Raw genomic sequence first — 20,225 nt, 5'->3', positions numbered from 1 at the left:
CCATCCCAGGTCCAACTTGGTCCCTTTCTCTCCGCCAACTCTCTCTCTACCTGTGGCATTCCCCGGGGCACTATCCCATCACCCTGGTTTTTCAACCTCTACTTGGCCCCTTTGGCCCACCTGATCTCTACCTTCTCCTCTAACTTTCAGTGTAATGCGGATGACTCGGCTTTCCTTAAGGCTCCCCTCAGCCTCCTCACCCGCTCATTCCTGACTGTCTATCCGTGATTCAGGATTGGTGCGTGATATCTCCCTTAGTGCCATTAAGATGGAGATCCTTCTCATTGGGACCCCTGCTTTCCCTTTCTCACTCTGGCTGCCCACCTTGGGCTCTCTTCCTTAGCCTTCCTGCGAGGCAAAAACCTTTTGTGCCATCTTCGACTCCACACTCTCTTTCTCTCCTCGCATCTCGGATGTCGCCAAGAAGTCCCACTACCTACCAGCTGCTCCTTCTCAAAGGGACTGTTCCCTTTCTCACTTTCCCCCACAAGCTCACTGTCTCCAGAGCCCTGCTTCTCTCTAGGCTGGACAACTGCAACAGCCTCTTTCTCAAGCTGCCTTCCTCTATTCTCCACCCTCTGCAACTAATCCAGAACAGGACAGCAAGACTTATCCTTGGCCACAAGCCCAGGGATCATAACTCTACAGCCCTGAAATCTCTCCACTGGCTCTGGTGGTGGCAAGAATCAAGTTCAAGACCCTTTGCATTGTCAACAAGGCTTTCTGGGGTCGGGCCCACACTACATCCAACACTCTCTTCCAAAATACCTTTTATCTTGAGCCCTTCCCCTGGCTACCTCCAACTCTCTAAGGGCTAGACGCTTCTTCAGGCAGAGAGTGGGGGTAGATCTCTCTCTTCTGCATATGCCTCCCTCCGGAATGGCCTCCTCGCCCCTCTCAAGCTTTAGCGGACCACCTGATGTTCCGGAAGCAGCTCAAAACTTTCCTCTTCTCCTCTGCTTTCGCTCTCTCCCTCCCCTGCTGATATACCTGACCTACCTGTCTGCTGTACCGACTGGTTGCTTGGCTACCCTCAGAGTCTCACTGAGTGCAGGCTCTTTCTTGATCAGTCACCCTTGCACTGCCTCCAGCCTACCACGCACTTAGGGACTGTAACTGTAACCCTACAGTCCCTTGTTCTCCTTGCACTACCCAGAGCCGCACTGTCCTGGCTGCACTTACTCAGAGCATAACAGCCCTGTTTTCCCCTCCCTTCTTCCTTGCACTTCCCCCTCCCTTTTCCCTTGCATTTCTCATTCTCGCACTTGCACGATTTGAATGACACAAGGCCTAGTAAGATCAGTTGTCTTGTCCACCCTCTATCTTCACTCCATTGCTTGTCGCGCCAAGAAACACTTGTGTACAGGCGTGTTTTAATAGACTTATATCATATCATTTTATCACAGATGCTCAAAAAAATATACAATGCTGCAGTAAGAAATTACTAGACTGGCAGCACCCAACAATCTAGCCAGGTAATTACACTCAGCAGGACGGCTTTATCAGAAATGCGCAGTTAAAAAAAAGTCATACCAAACTGAGGAATAACTAGACTGGCTGCACCAAAATGCCTCTCTAGCCACTAATACCACATATCATGCCTGCTTAGCCTGGACATGGACAACCATTATGATTTATCGCACAATCCCACTGCCCACACATCCCCTCTCCCTCCCATGCCCTACCCCAACCTCCAAAATTAGCTCCTTGGCCCAGAATTACCTTCCCGTCCCTTTCCTTTGTCCTAGAGCGTACGTTTGAGGCTCCTTGTCTCATAGGTAAGTACTGGGATGAGGAAGAGTGGGATTAGGAGTAAAGAAGATACAGGTAGCTAAGTCAGGCATTACCTCCATGTACCTCTACCTCATCCCAGTGCTTGTGTATGAGGCAAAGTGCCTCATACACAGGTACTGCCTCATACACAAGTACAGGGACAAGGAAGAATAGGGCTAAGAGTAATGACAATTACCAATAAGTAATTAAGGCATTAAACATAAGTAGGGGCTTAACAATATTCAGTTGACTGGGCTGCAGCACTCACACCCAGAAATTCTGGGCTATGTTGACTCAACCTGGCTGACCTTCAGAGCAGTTGCCGGCCAGAACAGGACACAGATGTTAAACAGCACCTGGGTTTCGCTGTTAACAAGGGCCCAGCAGTTACTTACGTAAAGCATTTCACTGTTAATACCAGCATTCAAATGCCAAATGTTTTAAGCAATTGAAATTGTGCTGTGTGTTTAGTACTTTCATGCCAGGGAAGTGATTGGAAGGGTAGAAAGGGAACAGGACAACGTTCATTCTCACAACAGTTCATAAGTGGGTGCTTTCACACCTAAATGAGAGAGTTAACTGCTTGTAACATTGAAGCTGCACTAGCATAGTCTAATTAAAATGCATAAATAAGTTAGATGCCCCCACACAAATAAATGTACCAGCCGTTAAGTTAGCGCCTCTCTCAACATTTGAAGGATCAGCCCCCCAAATGTAGGTTTTATTGCGCCCCTGAACACAAGCACAAACACCATTCACCATATACACGCATGCACACCCAGCCATCCTTACATTTAAGTGTGCACCCTTTCACCGTACACACACACACCCAGTCACCCATACATTTGTGTGCACCCTTTCACCATAAACTCACACACGCACATGTCATGGGGTTGAGGGGAGCCCTAATACTTCAAAAAGAAATTGGGCCTCTGTATAAGTTTGCTGGTCTGGTAACAACGGTACCGGAAAGCTTGCTGGTACCGTTGTGACCAGACCAGCAAACTACAAGTTCTGCTCGCGGGTGCCTTCCTGCCCGCCAGGTCTGACCTGGCGTGCATACCGGCACCCGCGAGCAGAACATTTTGGATGAACCGGCACCATTTTGAATGGTGCCGGTGCATCCGAGCTCCCCATTCCCATTGAACCCTATGGGGATCAAATGGGAACGGGGAGCATTTTTTTCCGGCACCCGCGAATGGGCATTCACCGGGTCCAGCGGGGTCGTAATGACCCGGTAATTGCCCAATCGCGGGTGCCGGAAAAAAGCACAAGTTTGGCGGCAGCTTGCCGGTTTTACTGGCAAGGCCACCGCCAAACTTGTAATGAGGCTGATTGTTTCTTTTTTAAATCACTCTGACTTCATAAAGAAATTATTTCTGTTAAGGACCGAACCATAATGGAAATCATTTCTTTATGAAGGCAGAGTGACTTCAAAAATAAACTATTTCTTTTTGAATTCATAGGGCTTTCCCCACCCCATGTCATGGAGGCCTCCAGCCTGGGGTCTTCCATGTCATGGGGTAGGGGGACCCTCAGACTTCAAAAAGAAAGTTTCTTTTGTAGTCACTCTGTATTCATAAAGACATTATTTCTGTTACAGAAATGATTTCTTTATGAAGGCAAAGTGATTTCAAAAAGGAATTATAAAAATATATATTTTGAAAAAATATATTTTTAAATTTTTTTCTCCAAGTGGGGCCCCTCCCAGGACATGTGCTTGCAGGGCCTGCGGGGGGCCCTGTTACGCCAGTGGCTCCTTCCCGCTCTCTGCACTTCAACAGGCCCCACACACCCCACGCCGACAGCCTAAGTGCGAGAGCAGCAGCAGCGTTGGGGCTCTTTGCTAGCCAATAAGCACCTGAATTTGGAACAATGGGGACCCCACATGTACGAGTTAACTTACGCAGTGTCAGGGCTCAGGCTATCTAGCACCCCACGCCGGAGTTCCTTTATCAGGCAAAACTGTAGATCACTTCACTCAGTAGTATTATGCATTGTATATTACATTTTTAAAACGTGTTTATTAACAATAACCAATTTTCTCTTTGCACTAGTAGGGGTCATGCCCCTGCCCTCCGAAAGTGGTGGTAGCGGCCCCAGAGCCCTCTTGGTGTCGTGACCCTTGGCTATGAATGGATCGAAATCGACAGAGCAAAATGCTGCACAAAAATACTGGGTCTTAGAGTCCCCACCTCAACTCAGGGCCGTCTCTTTGTCTCCGCAGGCAGGCTGTGGCCTGTGGGGGGGCTGCCTGCCTGTGTGTGTGCCTGGGGCCCCTAACCTCAGCCTGCTGCTGCACATCCTGCACTGCTGGAGTGGCTGAGACTCCTGACTGTGCGGACAGTGCAGCCTCCAGTCGACTCGCTGCGGCCCTTGTACGCCTGCTCCTGGTGTCACTGTCAGTCTGTGAGTGGCTCTCTCTGCAGCCCCAGTCCAGTCTGACCTGTGTCTGTAGTGAGTAGACTGTCAGCAGGGTCAGAGGCCCAACCAAAATATAGTCATTCATGTGACATGACTGAGGGGCTGGTGGCAGCACAGCGTCTCAGCGACTGCTGCAGCTGCATTTTCATTGGCCCGTTGTTCCAGCAGCCCCAGGCAGGCACAACAAGTTGATTTCAACTTTGCAAAGCGCAACACATTTGTTGCTTCCTGCAAAGTTGAAAGCAACTTAATGTGCGAGCCTCTGGGCCCAGCCAGGCCCCACCCAGCCCAGCCCTGCAGACTTTCTCCAGGCTCCAGCAGCCTGGCCCAGGTGTTAGTTCATTTGGTTTGCAATTTTCAAATTGCACACTCTGTCTCTCTGACTGACTTGAGCGAGCCTGGCAGCGGGCCCCAGACTGGAGTGGCGGCACCGTTGTCCCCAACCCCTCTACTTTGCATGCATGCTGCCTGATGCATGCATCATAATTTATGATGCACACATCACATCATGCATGCAAATCAATCATCAAAGCAAGGTAACCTAGTAACCTTGCTTTGATGATTTATATGCTGCCCCAGCCCAGCCGCCCACCTCCCCCCAGAGTACGGCAGACAGTTGATCCGCCAACGCCGTCCTGCTGGCATTGCCCGGGCAAGGGGAATGGGCCTAATGGCATCAATTTACTGCTACTGCTGCAGCGTGCGGACCCCTCCCCCCCAATTTACTGGTATGCAGTAAGTTGAAAATATGTATTTCTATGGTGAAAGCTGTGCACATTGCTGAGAGGTCACTCATAAGTGTTACTACATGGCTACACTATCCTCTATTGGTGCAGCCAGTCTAGACATGATTTATTATTGTTCTAAGGTATTTTCACAGGCAAAGCTTACATGATGAGGGGGGATACTGCAGCCAAAATGGACATGTATGAGCACAACCAGCATGAAAATATTTTGCGTACTTAATTTAATATTGTTGGAAAAGCGTCATGAAAATGCTCCTCTTGCGTTGATGGTGACCTGACTGGTCCACAGGCAAAGATGTATAATAGACTATCAACATTACATTTACATCTGAAATGCTAAAACCTACATATCCCATAGTCAAAAAGTGTCAGGTGAAAGGTATTGATGTCAGTATGTACTTACGGTTCTGGAGTGTAGAGTGGGTCGGAACCATGCCGTATATATTGGGTGCAGTGGAAAACTCGATAAGCTAATCCCGCTAAAAAATCTCTGGGTGATAGGTATCCAGCAACAGGTCTCAACATAAACCCAGATCGCTCTAAATTGGAATAAATAGCAGAAAGGTTAACACATAAAAGTTGATCCACCAAAGAGACAATCTATATATATATATATATATATATATATAAGTCAAAATGTGTTTGTTGGTGGAATTTGTGGCAAAGCATTATTCATTATACAATTCCACACCACTTCACTAATCTGCACCAAATATTGCATAGTTACCTGTTAGGACCCTACATTACTGGCTACATTAAATTCGAACACCCCACGCCGTCCCCCAGATTTCAGCACGAGTCAAAATGTATTTGCGGGTTTGTGCCTTGGCGAAGCATTGTTCCTTATACAATTTCACACCATTTCACCAATCTGCACCAAAATCTGCATAGTTACCCGTTAAGAACCTCTGGACATTACTGGCTACATGGCATTTGGACATCCCACCCCGTTCCCTGGATTTCAGCAAAAGTCAACATTTGTTTGTTAGTTTGTGGCTTGGCGAAGAGTTGTTCCTTATACAATTCCACAACGTTTCACCATTCTTTAACAGATTTTGCATAGTAACCTGTGAGGACCCTCCAGACATTACTAGCTACATGACATTTGGACTCCCCACCCCTTTCCAAGATTTCAGCACCTTCGCACATGAGCCGATTGCCTGAAATCAGCAAAACATCAATGTGGTCGTAGAAGGACTGGTTGAGACACAAGAAACAAAACTCAAAGTCCAGTCGCTAAAATGCATGGTTTCCAAGATGTTTGCACCGCAACGAATTGCACCACACCAAGGTGAGGCGATAGCTGGGGAGAGAGCACTTGCCCATTCTCAGTGAAGCTTACTTCAGGGTGCAAAGCACATCAAGCGATAAGCGAATCAGAACAGCGACCTACAGGATCAGTATTATCATGTCTGTTTCGAGAACAGGTACTTCTGCTAGATACCCATAAAAAGACACTGATCAAATTGCCCATTGACACATCCGCTAGGAGTAAGAAATTGACTTGTTAGCTGTGAACAGAATTCGTTAATCTTCAAAATAAAATTAGACTTGTTCCTTGTTCTTTTTAAGAATAATATGTTGTCTTTGGAATACATTCTTCATGAATTAACTAAATTGATGAACCAGTAGATCTTTTTGCATGATTCCAAACTATGGGTTTTCTGTATAAACAATAGTGGTTGCTTTGATATTATTAATCCTTGGTTGATTGAGGGTTCAGGTTGAGGGCACGTCTCAAGGACTGGAAAATGTCTTCAACATTGTTTAGCTAGATCTCATGTTTTTAGAGCAAAATCCATATTATGTAGTAGGTGTTTAAAAATAAGATGGCTCATAATTGAAAGATGATATTAAACCTGCTAATGATTCTTGTCCTCTAAGATATTTTATTTTATTTTGTATTTTATTCGTTAAAGCGCGGACCTACCTTGAGCTGCGGAGCACTGTACAGAGTGTGGGTAGCCAGCATTTGGGCTTGCACATTTTACCAGTAGCGCTGTACTGTCAGTAGAGGTTTGCGCATTGTTATGTATTGGAATTTGTTCTTGAAATTGTGTTGTTGAAAAAGCTATGTTTAGAATTGAGATTTGTGTGGGCATTCCGAGCAGACACCGAGATCGAGTTCCAGAGAGTTGGTGCATGACAAGAGAAGGATTGTTTGCAGGTCATCTCTTTGCGGATGAGTTGTGATTCAAACCGGTTGTCAAATTGCTTTAAAAGGAGCATGCGCCATTAGATATGTGGGGCTTAGCCACAAGGTACGCTGGTGTGCTACTCGTGACTGCTTTATAAATGATGCATGCAGTCTTGAATAGTATCCTGGCCTGAAGAAGAAGCCCATGTAGTTCATGTAGAACAGGGGTGATTCAATCAAATTTCCGTGCACCTGTAATAAGCAGTGCTGCAGCATGGTAGACTGCTTTTAGGGGAGCCAAGTGAGCAGCTGGGAGCCCCATCAGGAGGGCATTTCCCAATCGATGTGTGAGACCACAGAGGCCTGCACTAGGGCCCAGGGGTGTTGCAGCTGGATGAAAGGTTTGATTTTGCAAAGGGTGGAGATTCACAGCTAGGCTGTTTGGGCCTTCTTGGCTATGTGTTTCTAAAAGGACAGGCTGCTGCTGTCAATGGGGAAGACTAAGGAGTTTGCTGAGTCAGAGAGATGTGGATGAAATCCTTTTGGACGCATATCTTTGTTGGACAAGTTGTTCTTTAGTGAGCAGACTGAGTAGGATACATTCAGTCCTGGATGGGATTAGTTTGAGGTAGGCAGTTGACATCCAGGACTAGATGATTGATAGATGATTGATAGGTAGTCGCTGAAATTAATGATGTCCTGCATGCTATTTACTCTCATGTACAACTGGGTAACGTTCCGTATTGGTGGATAGCTATATTGGGATCTTTGAGGAGAGTGCCCAGAGCCTCCAGGTAAAGGTTAAAAAGGATTGGTGAGAGGATGTGGCCTTAGGGGACTCCACAGGAGGATAAACACACTTAAGGATTAGGGGTGGGAAACTGACCTGTAGCTGTACCCTAACATATTCACACAAAGAAATGTACAGGTCTGAATTTTATTTAATGTCATTTGATATTGTCAATTAATACAACCTACGTTGCCCTCCAACCATGCTAACTATGCCCTCCTGAGGTGACTAAAACCTAGGTTGCAGTGGTGTGCCCCTTACCTAGGGTTAGGGGACAGGAGACCTGGAGTCGGTTGGAATGCAACAAGTTCATCTGGATGGCCTGATGTGTGCCCAAGAGGGAGGGGGTAAACCAATTCAGGACAGTGACAGAAAATCCACTCCTGTCGGCAAGGAAGGAGAGGGGGATGCATTGGTCGACTGTGTTGAATACAGCCAAGAGGTTGAGGAGTAATGAGTCACTCTTATCTATAATTTGGAGGGCATCATCATCTCGATGCTACACTTGGGGCGGAATGCTGCCTAGAAGTCATTGAGGAGATGAAGTTGTTCGATTCTGGCAAGTATTTTGTTTATTTATTGTTAATTTATAACGTGCTTAATGCCAGCGAGTGGTTTCTAAGCACAGGATTGGGATTCGAACCTGTGTTGCGATGCATTGTCTTGCTTCCAAGACAAACGCGTTACCCCATAGCTATCCTTCCTCCCCAAGAAGTAGTTGCGTAGCACTACTTTTTCTAAAAGTTTGCCAATAAATGTGAGGTTTGTAATGGGTTTAGTTGGCCAGGTTGTCTAGATCTGGGTTTTTTCTTTTTCAAAAGAGGTAATATGAGACCACTCTTGAGGGTGTCCAGGATCGACCCTTCAGTGAGTGAGGAAATAATGATGCTGAGGAGGGCATTGAGCGCTGGGTCCAACAATTGTTCAATGCTGAGGGCTGGGATGATATAGTCAGAGTAAGAAGAAGGGAGGCAATCATTTTTAGGAGACCTGGGTGAGAGAGAGGAGAGAATTCAGTTCAGAGGGGCAGTATGTGTGCTGGTATGGAGGGGGCACTAATGCTGTGGGAGGGTGACTCGATGGTCTCTTTCGATAAGAAAATGTGTTGATTTTCTTTCCCTTTTTCCTGAGTTGCTAGTACCTCAGGGTCATGTGAGGATTTGGTACAATGCTTGACTATTTCAAAGAGGGCATTGCTCATGATGTTAGAGGCTGCCACAATGGTGGTGGAGTAGTAAGCAGATTTGTCTTCGGTTATCAGAATCCTATGGTTGGCGCACAGAGATTTGAGTTGGTGAGATCTCCAGGCTTATGGATTTTGCTCCACTGTTTCTCTAGGGCTCTGATTGAGCGTTTGTTGAGGGCGAGCTTGGGGGTGTACCAAGGAGCCGATGGGTTGGTCTTAGTGCAGCTAATTTTGAGGGGGGCTTGAATGTCCACCAGTTCCATAGCAGACGTGTTAGATCATTCTTGGAGGCTGAGGCATTCCCTGTGGTGGGAACGTTTTAAAATGTTGCTTCTAGCTCATTGACCAGGAAGCTTTTGAATGTGCGGTGTTGAGTGAGGGGGCATTTAGCCTGACCTTTGTGAGCTGTAGCCAAGTGGGTGACTGGTAGTGGGATGGCAGCGTGGTCAGACCAGTCTAGTGCGATAGGATATGCGCATGTGATATGGGGAGATGATGTGAAGATTACGTCTATGGAGCTGACTTTGTTGTGCGTGGGAGAGAGCAAAATTTGCTTTAGGTCCATGGAACCGATCAGTGCAAAAAGCATGCTTCGAGTGTGGTTGTCATCCTGTGACTCGGGGATTTTGAAATCTCTGAGAAATAAATTATTAGTATGTGTTAATTTGGCAGAGTAGAGTAAGCTGGAGATGTCAGCAATGAAAGAGTCACTCCTGGGTGGTCTGTAGATGAGGTGGAAGGTGATGGATGGATTCCCTGTGCGCTAAAGGGAATCGGCAGGCAATGATTGAAACAGGCTGGTTCTGGCAGAGAGGATGATTGATGGAGCACGGCCAAACGCTGATGTGGATGACTGCCACTCAGCCTTCCGCCTCCTGCACTTCCTGGCCAGTAAGTTGGATGCAGTAGCCTTAGGGTAGGAGGACATCGGAAACAAAAGGGGAGGATGGGGTCAACCATGTTTCAGTGATGAACAGGGCATCAAGGTTGTTGTCCGAGGTGAGGTCTGCAATCTCAGCAGTGTGAGAAACTGTTGAGCGAGCATTTCTCAACATAAGAGGGCGTATGGCCCATGGGTGTTGGATGGGGGCAAGGGCGACAGTGATGAGGTTAACTAGAGTAGCTTGCTGGGCTGCCATTCAAACCCTAGTGAGAGTGGGGAGGGAGAGGAAGGGAGGAGACACATGGTGACTGCTTTGTAGGTGAGAAGCAAGATAGCAGGTGTGGTCCAGAGCCCTGGCAGGCCCGAAAATGCACAAACAGGTGAGGTCCTTGTCTTTGTCCTTCCTTTGCTGAGGAGGCCAGTGATCAGAATGCCCAAGAAGGACTGGTGAATTAGGTGATGTGCAGAGCAGCTGAGTGGCCGGGCCAGGTCACGTGATCAGTAGCCTATTCAATGCTGTCTACCTGGAGCTGGCATAGAGCCCTTAAGAAGAGGCCCGGGAGGTGCGAAAACTGGTGGTGGGCGAGGCAACTTAGTGGCAGGGCCTGGTCACGAGACCAGCAGTCTACTCAATGCTGTCTTACTGGTGCTGGCCTAGAGCCCTTAACGGGGAAGATCTCTCAAGAATTGTATTGGCCCAATTGATGGGGCATGTATTTTTGAGCATATATTGATCGATCCGACATTTTTTTCAAAAGCATCTTACCATCGGTTTTCTCACATTTACACATGCAAAACTCACGGGTCGGAAACCATAATCCGGTGCTGATCTTATCTGTTGATCTATCGCCCTAAGTTTAAGTGCCCTTGAGGCAGTAAATCAGATCACATTTCCCTCAAGTTGACAGCAACATGTCAAACCGATATGCTCCACCTCTTCTCATGACGTTCATGGACAGCATGGCCAAATGTACCCTGTTGTCACCTATGTCATCACATTATCTAATGCAAATCCAGGAAGATCAACACACACACCCAGCATAAACGTTTACGTTCCTTTCACAAATAGAAGAAAACAACTTACACGTTTAAGAACATAGTAATAGTCGGAAATTTACCGGGGGTTAATCTCAGCCTTTGCACATTTAATTCAGAGTTCGTTCACTTTGCCACTTTAAACAAGACATCAAACATTTTGCGGGGGCTTTCGAGTGGGCTACTTCCTTTCCACCAGTCCACTCTAATACTCTGTTTCACTGGCTTCACTTTCTTTTGCATCTCATCAGCATGTGCGCAACCTTCAATTGGGAGATACACAGTTGCGGCTTCAATCTTTCCTTGACACAAACTGGCCTTTCATGTCTTTCACTAACTGACCTGTTATGTGCATTCCTTTCTTGTCTCTGCAGCTTTGATTCACGAGTCAAGGTATGATACTACAGGCTTGGCCTCCCCACCCCAACTTCCCACCCCAACTCTGTCGTTCACCTGGGAAGGTCGCTGGCATCCTTGAAACACAATGCAGGTTTCTTCTTGTCTGGGATTTGGCTTTCTCCGCGTATCCTTCACAGCTTTCCGGAGGCAACAACCTCGTGCAGGAAACTTCAGGGTTTCTCTACCCGTTGCTCTCGTCCCTCGATCATTCGTCCTGCTCCAGTGGGTTTGCCGCTGCCCTGGAAGATCTACTCCTTCTCGTGTCCCACCATGCTCAGAGCGTGTCTCTGTGTTCCACCTTTTATCCGTGTGGGGTTAGCTAAGGGGTATCAGATGTTTTTGATTAAGGTCAAGTGCCTGACTTGGCCTGACTTGATTAATGGTACATGCCTAATGAGATATGTATTTGTTAGCCTCTTTACTCTTAGTCACCTTCTTCCTTGGCCCAGTATTTGTGTAGAAGGGGGGGGGGGCTGGGATGTTGGAGAATCCTATATAATAGGATGGGATATGCGCACGGGAAAGGGGGGATACCGCATCTCAACATCGGCTTCCACCTAGGCCATCCACCCACATTGGTCCACCCCTAGGGTCTGGAGCCATGCCCTGTCCACCTGAGAGAGAGATCCCTGGGGACTAGTAAGTGAGACACCCTTTGGTTTCTCACAGTACCGAAATTGAAAAATATGTTAATAAAAAATTACATTTTCGGTAACATTGACAGTTACAATGTCCAGTCTTTGCCTCAACTTGAATATCAATTCATCACATCTTTAATCATCAGGCATACAATTGCATAAATATCATCCAAAGGTATCCTTATATTATTTGCTGATTTTCCGTTGCAGCGTTGTAAAGTTGAATCACGATTGCGCTTGACAGCTCTTAGGAATAGAAACTTAACTTTCATACGTTATGTTTCATTATAGTGAATCATATCATTTCTTTGTGGTTACTCACTACACTGTTTCCTTGAAATTGTTAGTATGAGGGATTCAGGGATAAATAACACAAGAGACCTTGTATTGTATGGTCACATGTCCAAAGGAATGTTTCATTTTCGTGAACAAATACCACAAAGATGAATAATATTATGTGATGAGTCAGTGACGATTCCTCCCGGAAACTTGGTCAGGGATCCTGCTCATGTGGCCAGGGAAAGGCAGACACTACCTGATCCCAACTCTGGGGGTGGTGTACTGCAGGAGGATCTTAGGGGGGTAAACAGACCAGGAAGACTGGGAAGCGCCCCGTTTGACATTTGCCGTAATCTCACACTTTTGATGGCTATTTGCCAAACTGCAGAAGTTGAAAGAACTAACTTTACAGAAGTGGACTACAAGTCCCATTATCTCAGAACTACTGGGACGAGGAAGATGGCTAAAGAGGCATGCTGAAGCAATAGTCAGGCAGTTAAGCCTAACAGCCCACACCTAAAGGAACCTGGGAGGCATAAAAGGGCCCCTCAGGTACAGGCAATTAGAAGGAGCGGAAGGAGCTGGAACTGTGGCTGGAATGCAAGCTGTAGCAGTAGTAGCAGTAGCAGAAAAAATAAGGCACAAGGCTAGCAAACAAGGCAGAAGGGGGAGAACAAGAAGAGGGTCCTGTTCCACCTTAACTCTGAAGTGCAGAGGCTGTGTAGCGGAAGACGTGCAGGAGCGCTGTCATTCTCCATTTGACCTTGATTGCCATGGTTGCCGAGCTGTGGACGTGCACGAGACCGAGGCAAAAAGCAATTGTCAAGCTTTGGTCTCTGGAGCTAGTGGGGCTCCCAAAACATGTGGCCGGACCTTTATCAGAGAAGGGTGTGGTTCCCCAGCGGGCCAGAAGCAGTAGAAGTTGTGATGGAAGATGGGAAAGCAGTGCGACCCATAGAGAAAATGTCTAAGAAGCCAGTGAATGAAGCACTGCTTTCTAACACTTTACACAAGCTTTGCTGGCAACAGTATCCAGCTCCCTGTTAACTCGCATGAGCCTTTAAGTTTGTTTGTTTGTTTTATTATTTATATTGCCACCAGACCCAGAGGTATTCGGACGCGAAAGCATAATGAAAGTTGTTAAGCTTAAGTTACAAATTAGACAGGAATAAATACAGCTACGGCTACAATGCTGTATGCATGAAACAACAGGCAAAGCAAATAGGTATATACAGTAAGTAACAGGAATAAGTGTGAGGCACATAAATATAGCAAAGCTGTGAGGACTTGTATATACAATAGATCCAAGGAAGGATGCAGGTGAGGTAGGGTCAGACGTCATGTTCCTTTAGCCAGTGAATGAGACTAGATCTGAATTGTAGGTAGGGTAGATCTTCCCTTAAAGCAGGGGGGAGGGAGTTCCAATATTGTGCTGCTTTGACAGGGAAACTACTCCCACCGGATTTAGTGAGCTTCAATCTAGGTACCAACAAGAGGTTAGAGTTAGCTTTTCTTAGGGGGCGAGAAGCTGTTTGTCTGGTGAATCTGTCTGTAAGGTATTGTGGGGCTGCGTGGTTAAGACATTTATGTGTCAAAGATGCAGTTTTAAAGAGAATTTTATCTTTTGTTTAAAGCCAATTGACAGATCTCCTAAGGTCAGATATATGGACATTTTTAGGGAGACTTAGGGCAGCTCTCAGGGCATTGTTTTGAAGAGTCTGAATTTTGGATGTAATGTATTTGTTGCTGCCTATATATAAGGCATTACAATAATCTAATTTGGATACGATTAGGGCTCTCGCTAAGGTGATGCACTTATTGGGTGAAAGGAAGGGCTTGGCTGCTCTGATTAGCTTGCAAGTATAGGAAGTGGCTGAAGCCATAGCATTTACTTGTTTACCAAAGGTGAGCGTGGAGTCTATGTAGAAGCCAAGAGTTTTAACTACCTTGGCCACAGTAATGTTATTGTTATCAATTATGAGGGAGGCGTAGTTAGGACCTAGTTGGATGGTGCACCAAGAATGAGGAGTTCAATTTTGTCATCATTCAGGCATAGACTATGAGAGGCCATCCGTGCCTGGATGATGAGGTAAACTCTGTTCACAAAGGCCAAATCATTGTCATAATCTCCCGTTAACGGGATGAGGATCTGTGTATCATCGGCATAATTTGTGTAGGTGATACCTAGACCATCTAGATCATCGAAAAGGGGCTTTGTGAAGATATTGTAGAGTGGGCGATACGCAGGAGCCTTGGAATACACCGCATGATATAGGCGTGGGGTCGGCGGCTGCTAGAGGAGAGAAGACTCTCATTGTCCTGTTATCAAGGAAGGACTGGATCCAAGCGACTGCCTCCTGAGAGAAGCAGGCTGCAGAGACCAGGTGGTTGCAAAGTATTGAGTGGTCTACCAGTTCGAACGCGGCTGAGAGGTCGAGGAGTAGTAGGAGTGCTGTCTTACCTATGTCTCTTAGTGTGTCTATTTGTGCCTTGAGGTCTAAGAGTGCAGTCTCAGTGCCATGCGGTGGTCTGAAGCCAGACTGACAAACTCTGAGGAGGTGGTTTTGTTCCAGATGGTGCTGAATTTGTAGGTATGCTACTTTATCCAAGATTTTAAGTAGGAATGGCACTGTGGTTATAGGGCGGTAATTAGTTGGGATGGAGGGGTCAAGGGTTTGTTTTTTATCGAGAGGGAGGACCCAGGAATGTTTCAGGTTGCTAGGTATGGTGCCTGATGTGAATGAAGCATTTATAAGTTTAGTGATGAAGGGGGAAAGTTCACGGGCAGCGTCTTTTATAATTTGGGCTGGACATGGGTCGCCATGACAGTTGGAAGTTTTGAGGGTAAGGATAACTTTCTCGACTTCTTTGGTAGAAACTTTGCAAAAGTGGAAACTGGGGCTAAGTGGTATAGGTGGAGTTAAAGTAGATTGCGGTAGTGGTAAAATGTTCATCACAGTCTTAGAGGTAGTACCATTGATATCAGTTTTAGAAGCAGTAATGGTATCTTTTTTATTGTTAATCTTCACCTGGAGCGTTGTTATCTTGTGGGCCAGGGCATTTTGTATACTTGTGCACCAGTTCTTATCCTTAAGACAAGAGTCAGGAGCTTGAATGGGGGATTCTACCTCTTTAAGGATGGCGAACAATTCTTTGGAATTGGATTTGGCTTGAGAAATTCGGGAGTTGTAGGATGTTTGTTTAGCTAAGATAATTTCTTTTTTGTAGAGGGTGGCTAGTTTATTCAAGTTATTTTTGTTGAGGTCTGAAGGGTCTGATCTCCAGATTGTTTCACTCAGACATTTCTCTTTTCTGATAGCTTTCAGATGAGGTGTAAACCAGGTATTTAAATGTTGGTAGGGTTTGCTCTTTCTGATCTTCAGTGGTGCAGTGGCATCTAGAGATGGGAGCATCACTTCGTTGTACATTTCTACCATGGTGGCTGGGTCAGTCTGGTCTGAGGTAGAGTTTAGAGTAAGAAGGATGAGTGGGATAAGATTTTCAGGAGTAATATTTCTTTTGTTTCTGGTAGGAGCGGCAGGAGCTATGTTGCTAGTATTCGTGGGGGTGTGACTTCTAGGGTGAAGGATATCAGGTAGTGGTCAGACCAAGGCTGAGGCATTATGGAAGTGATAGTGGTTGGGCAGTTGTGTTCAGCAATCCAATCAAGGGTCCTTCCTTTAATATGCATGGGTTCTGTAATCTTTTGTGTAAATCCTAGTTCCTCGAGGGAGTTATTAATCTGTAGGGCATTGGGGTCTAGTGAGTCACTAAATCTGAGGTTGAAGTCTCCTAGGATAAGGCATTGTGAAGAATTTTTTAAGTTGTCAGATAGTAGGTTCATGAGGTCTTCCTCAAAGGAAGCTAGAGGGCCTGGTGGTTGGTATATCAGATGAATGGTGATAGTTTGATTGTTGGCAATGGTGAGTTTGGCCATGAGAGTTTCGCAGGAATTTATTTTTAACAATTATAGCAAGGCCTCCACCTCTGGAGGTGGTGCGATCCAGTCTTATAAGAGTATAATTGTCTGGATTGGATAGCATAATTGCTGGGCCTACTGCAGTTTGAAGCCAGGATTCGGTGATGGCCAGGAGATCTATGTTTTCATTTATTAAAGCGCCTTGTATGCCAATTTGAGTGGGTAGAGCAGATAGCGGCTGATCTTTGTGTTGGCAGTTCGAGGAGGAAGTGGGATCTCTAAAGAGTCGACAATTAAGTTGAAGTGGGTGTTGCCCATTGTTGTTCTTGTGAGGTGGAATATTGGTAGTACGCAGGGTGTCCCTAGGGCGATTAGTAGTGAGGTGGCCATTAGTTAGTGGATCATAGATTCTTGGGAGTCTGGCGCAAAGTTTAAAGTTTCTCTGTTGGAGACTACAAGGTTTAGTGGCCATGCCGGCAAGCTCAAGAGGTACACTTACATGAGATAATTGGTTCTGAGACTGGGACATGTTGAAGTCTTGAAAGGTGATCAAGTTGAGGATAGTTCTGAGTAGAACAGTGTAGAATAATGGCAAATACATAGTATGTTCGTCTAGGTGGCTAGAGTGCTAAGAAGGTAAGGCTAGGCAAAGCTAGTTATGACAATCAGGGCAGGCTATGATAGGCAGGAATAGATAGGCAGTGGCTAGTTACTAAGACAAGTTCTCACACAATCTAGATATGGGCAAAAATAGGTTGGCAGTGGCTAGTTGCTCAAGCAGATTCACAGGCAGTCTAGATGCGACTTTGCTGATGTGGGCAGGAATAGATAGGCAGTGGCTAGTGGCTAAGTGAGTAGAAGTTGTTAGTTGCAGTTAAAGGTCCCTGAACAATGGAAATGTAGTACTCACATTCGATTTGAAAAGCATTTTACTTGTGTGTGAAGCTAACGTTGACTGAACCCATTGTTCCATTATTACAGACTGTTACTGCTTGAAGGAGTGGTCGTGTGTCCCTAATTAAGGAGAGGGAACGCTGCTAAGACTATTACCGAATACCTAACCTTGACAATACAATAGTTACAATGCTTTACTTGTGAAAATTACATCAAAGAATGGTTGTATGTGACTAATTGTGCTTCCCAAAGAAGGCTGAACTCTATACTTTACTTTACCCTTGAAAACTATATCAAGAAGTGGTTGTGTGTGCCTAATTTTGATTTCTAAAGAAAGACTGAATTCTATTCTCTGTCCTAATATGGCATATCCTTCATTTAAAGAAGTTAAAATATAAAGCAACTGAAGAAGAGAAGAAACATTACCCAAGCCAAGAGTCTCCCCGTATTAACACTGAAAACAACCTTTTCTCAGAGCCAACTGCGCTGTGAAGTTGCTAACAGTATAATTGGCCTAAGTTACAAGTGTGCAAGCATTACCAGAAGCTAAGAGAGTGGCACCAAGACTTCTGGGTAATTCATTAGGCTGATAACTGGCCGTAAGGTGCAGTTAAAGCTGGGGAAGGGAAACTGGCTGCTTGTAAACATTATTCTGACGTTGACTATGCAAGACAGAGAGATGTGAGTCTCAAAGGCAAACGCAGGTTGTTATTGTTGCATTTGTTGCAGACATACAGGAGAGGCAAACAGGCTGCCCCTTTTGAAGAGAGTTATTCAGAGGAAGGGTGCCTTAAAGTTGTTGAAGTACTTTGATGTATATCTGGTTGAAGCCTGTCTAAAAGTCCAAATCATTGAAGTTGTGGTAGTAGTCCAAAGTACTGAAGCTGTGGTGGTATATCTGGTTGCCAGTGAATGCAACATTGTAGTAGTCCAAACAAAGAGGAGTACTATGAGACAAAAGTAACTGTTCTTATAGTGAATGAAGTATAAGTGTAGTTGTCAAAGTTGAAGCAGCAGCATTAAGATGTCATCCTGACAAATATACCATTGTGAAGTCTTAAACTGTAACGAAGAGAATCCTAACTGTTAACCAAGAACTCTGTGTCACTGGTGGTTGTGGATATTACATTTCCTTTGAACTGTGGCAAGTCTTCTTGAGGAGGAGACAAAGCATAGTGGCTGGGATTAGCATTGGTGCTATTTTGAGGAAGTGTACAGTGGATATTTCACCAAGGACAAGAGATTTGCTATCACTGGAACTTTGGTCAATACACTGTTACATTGATATTAAATCATCAAGAACTGATTTGAGACATTTCCTTCTTTGGTTGAATACTAACAGAACTGTCCTTGAATCCTGGGGAAGGGAAATCCCCCAGGAACTTAGAAGGTTATTCAGAGACTGTGAATGTTGTTCATGTTATGTTGCATGGCCATATATATTCTTGTTTATTTGTTGCTTAGTGTGAGGGGCAGTTATCCCGTGTTAGAGTGTTTTCCCTTAGCTTTGGTTACGCAGGGAAATCCTCAGCACATTATGGATAGTGAGGCATTTTTTAAGACATTTTTGTTAAGAATAAAATGGCATGTGATAACAAATCATAAACCAGTTGTCCGCCTCACCTTACTGATCCCTCACATTTATCTTCCAGTTTTAATTGCAAGCTGTGCAGTGAAAATAAGAACATTATTTTACTCTTCAAAAGAAGCAAATATTTTCTTTGTTCTTTACTATAAATAGACACATTCTTAATCTAACCTTGTTTAATTATGTTAATCATTTTTCAAGACTACATGTGGACAAGGGAGTGTTTATCTGGTGAGCTAATTTTACTATGCAAATCAATCATGACTTGTCTTCAAAATCAAATTTACTTTGGTCCAATCAATAACGACTAACTTCTTTCAATCCAATTCAAACAATATCCTACAGTAACAATGACAATGATATTCATGGTTTTATGTCAGTTTGATATAAGAGTAACCAGTGGCATCACGAGCGAGGGCCAGCTGGGCAGGCTGCTTGGTGTCCCTATGCCAAGACAATTACATTGCCGTCCAAGCAGGAGCACACCAGAAACAGGTGTCCATGTTGTGTTATGTTATGTTATTGTGATTTATGCCACGCAGCACTGCCCTTTTAATGATCTCCAGGCACCCTGTTCCAGCCCGCTCTGGGCCACTGCAGCAGCTGCAGCCTGGAGTGGTGCATGACAAGGACACCAAACAGTGCTGTATGCTCAGGGCCACTTCGAGGCATGGGCAGTCTGTGGAGCTGACCAGTGTTGCATGGATATAGGAGCCGGGAGGGCACCAGCTCCATGAAGCCAGCTGCCTGCCTACTGTGGCGTGTATTATAAGGTTTGCTATACATTCCCCGAAGAGATGCCATCGCACAGCAGTAGGGGGTGGCGCGGGGGGCTGGACTGACTGCCCCTAATGTTCTGGTCTGGCTAGGTGGGGACGCATACCATGCTTGGTTTTAAACCAAGCATGGTGTGCGTTGTTGCTTGGCTGGAGTGCAGTATATGGCTGCCAGTTCAGCAATTTCTTGCTGTGTCCTGATGGCTTCTCTTTTGGACATCCCGTCTGGGACAGCAATGTTGCCATGTGTTCCTGCTTGGCCTGGCTGCCTGTAGAACGGAACCCAGGAGCAGGACACGGACAGCAGTGTGGGTGTATGCTCCTGCTCTGCACCCCACATGCAAAATGGGTGGCACAACTGGAGCAAGATTTGTGTCACACTTCAGGATGTCGACTGCAGTGTAGGCCCAATAAGGGGCAGAGCCAGATGCAGAGCATGAGCACACAGGTCCATGTCCTACCCCTGTCTGGATGTCGGAGTGAGAGCGTACTGAATCAACTCACCATATGGGGGCAGGAACGAATGTGTGTAAGATTATCATTAATTGTCTAAGGTGCATTTGGTGGGAAAAGTAGCACGCCTTTTTTCATGGCATGCCACCCCAATCTTGCAATACTGTATACTCCCCTGATAGTAACAGTTAATAATATACCACCAACACCTACATCTAGGTGACAGGTGTGTTCATGTGTTTCCGTACTTGCATCCTCTCTATGGAGACAGCCAGCATTGAACACGGGAGAAAGCCACTTATGAG

The 20,225-nt window shown here is 45.6% G+C and overlaps 1 protein-coding gene across 1 annotated transcript in view; it reads right to left on the bottom strand.

Moving 5' to 3' along the window:
- The window catches only part of TPH2 (tryptophan hydroxylase 2), a 745,039-nt gene that overhangs the window by 199,804 nt on the left and 525,010 nt on the right, over positions 1-20,225 (bottom strand). Inside the window, exon 7 of the mRNA XM_069627755.1 lies at positions 5,347-5,482. Coding sequence (XP_069483856.1) covers positions 5,347-5,482 — 136 coding nt within the window. The remainder of the gene's footprint in view (positions 1-5,346; positions 5,483-20,225) is intronic.

This window comes from Ambystoma mexicanum, chromosome 12, assembly GCF_040938575.1.
Source record: "Ambystoma mexicanum isolate Mex_15411 chromosome 12, UKY_AmexF1_1, whole genome shotgun sequence".
Lineage (NCBI taxonomy): Eukaryota > Metazoa > Chordata > Amphibia > Caudata > Ambystomatidae > Ambystoma > Ambystoma mexicanum.
This window is presented reverse-complemented; position numbering and strand designations above follow the sequence as displayed.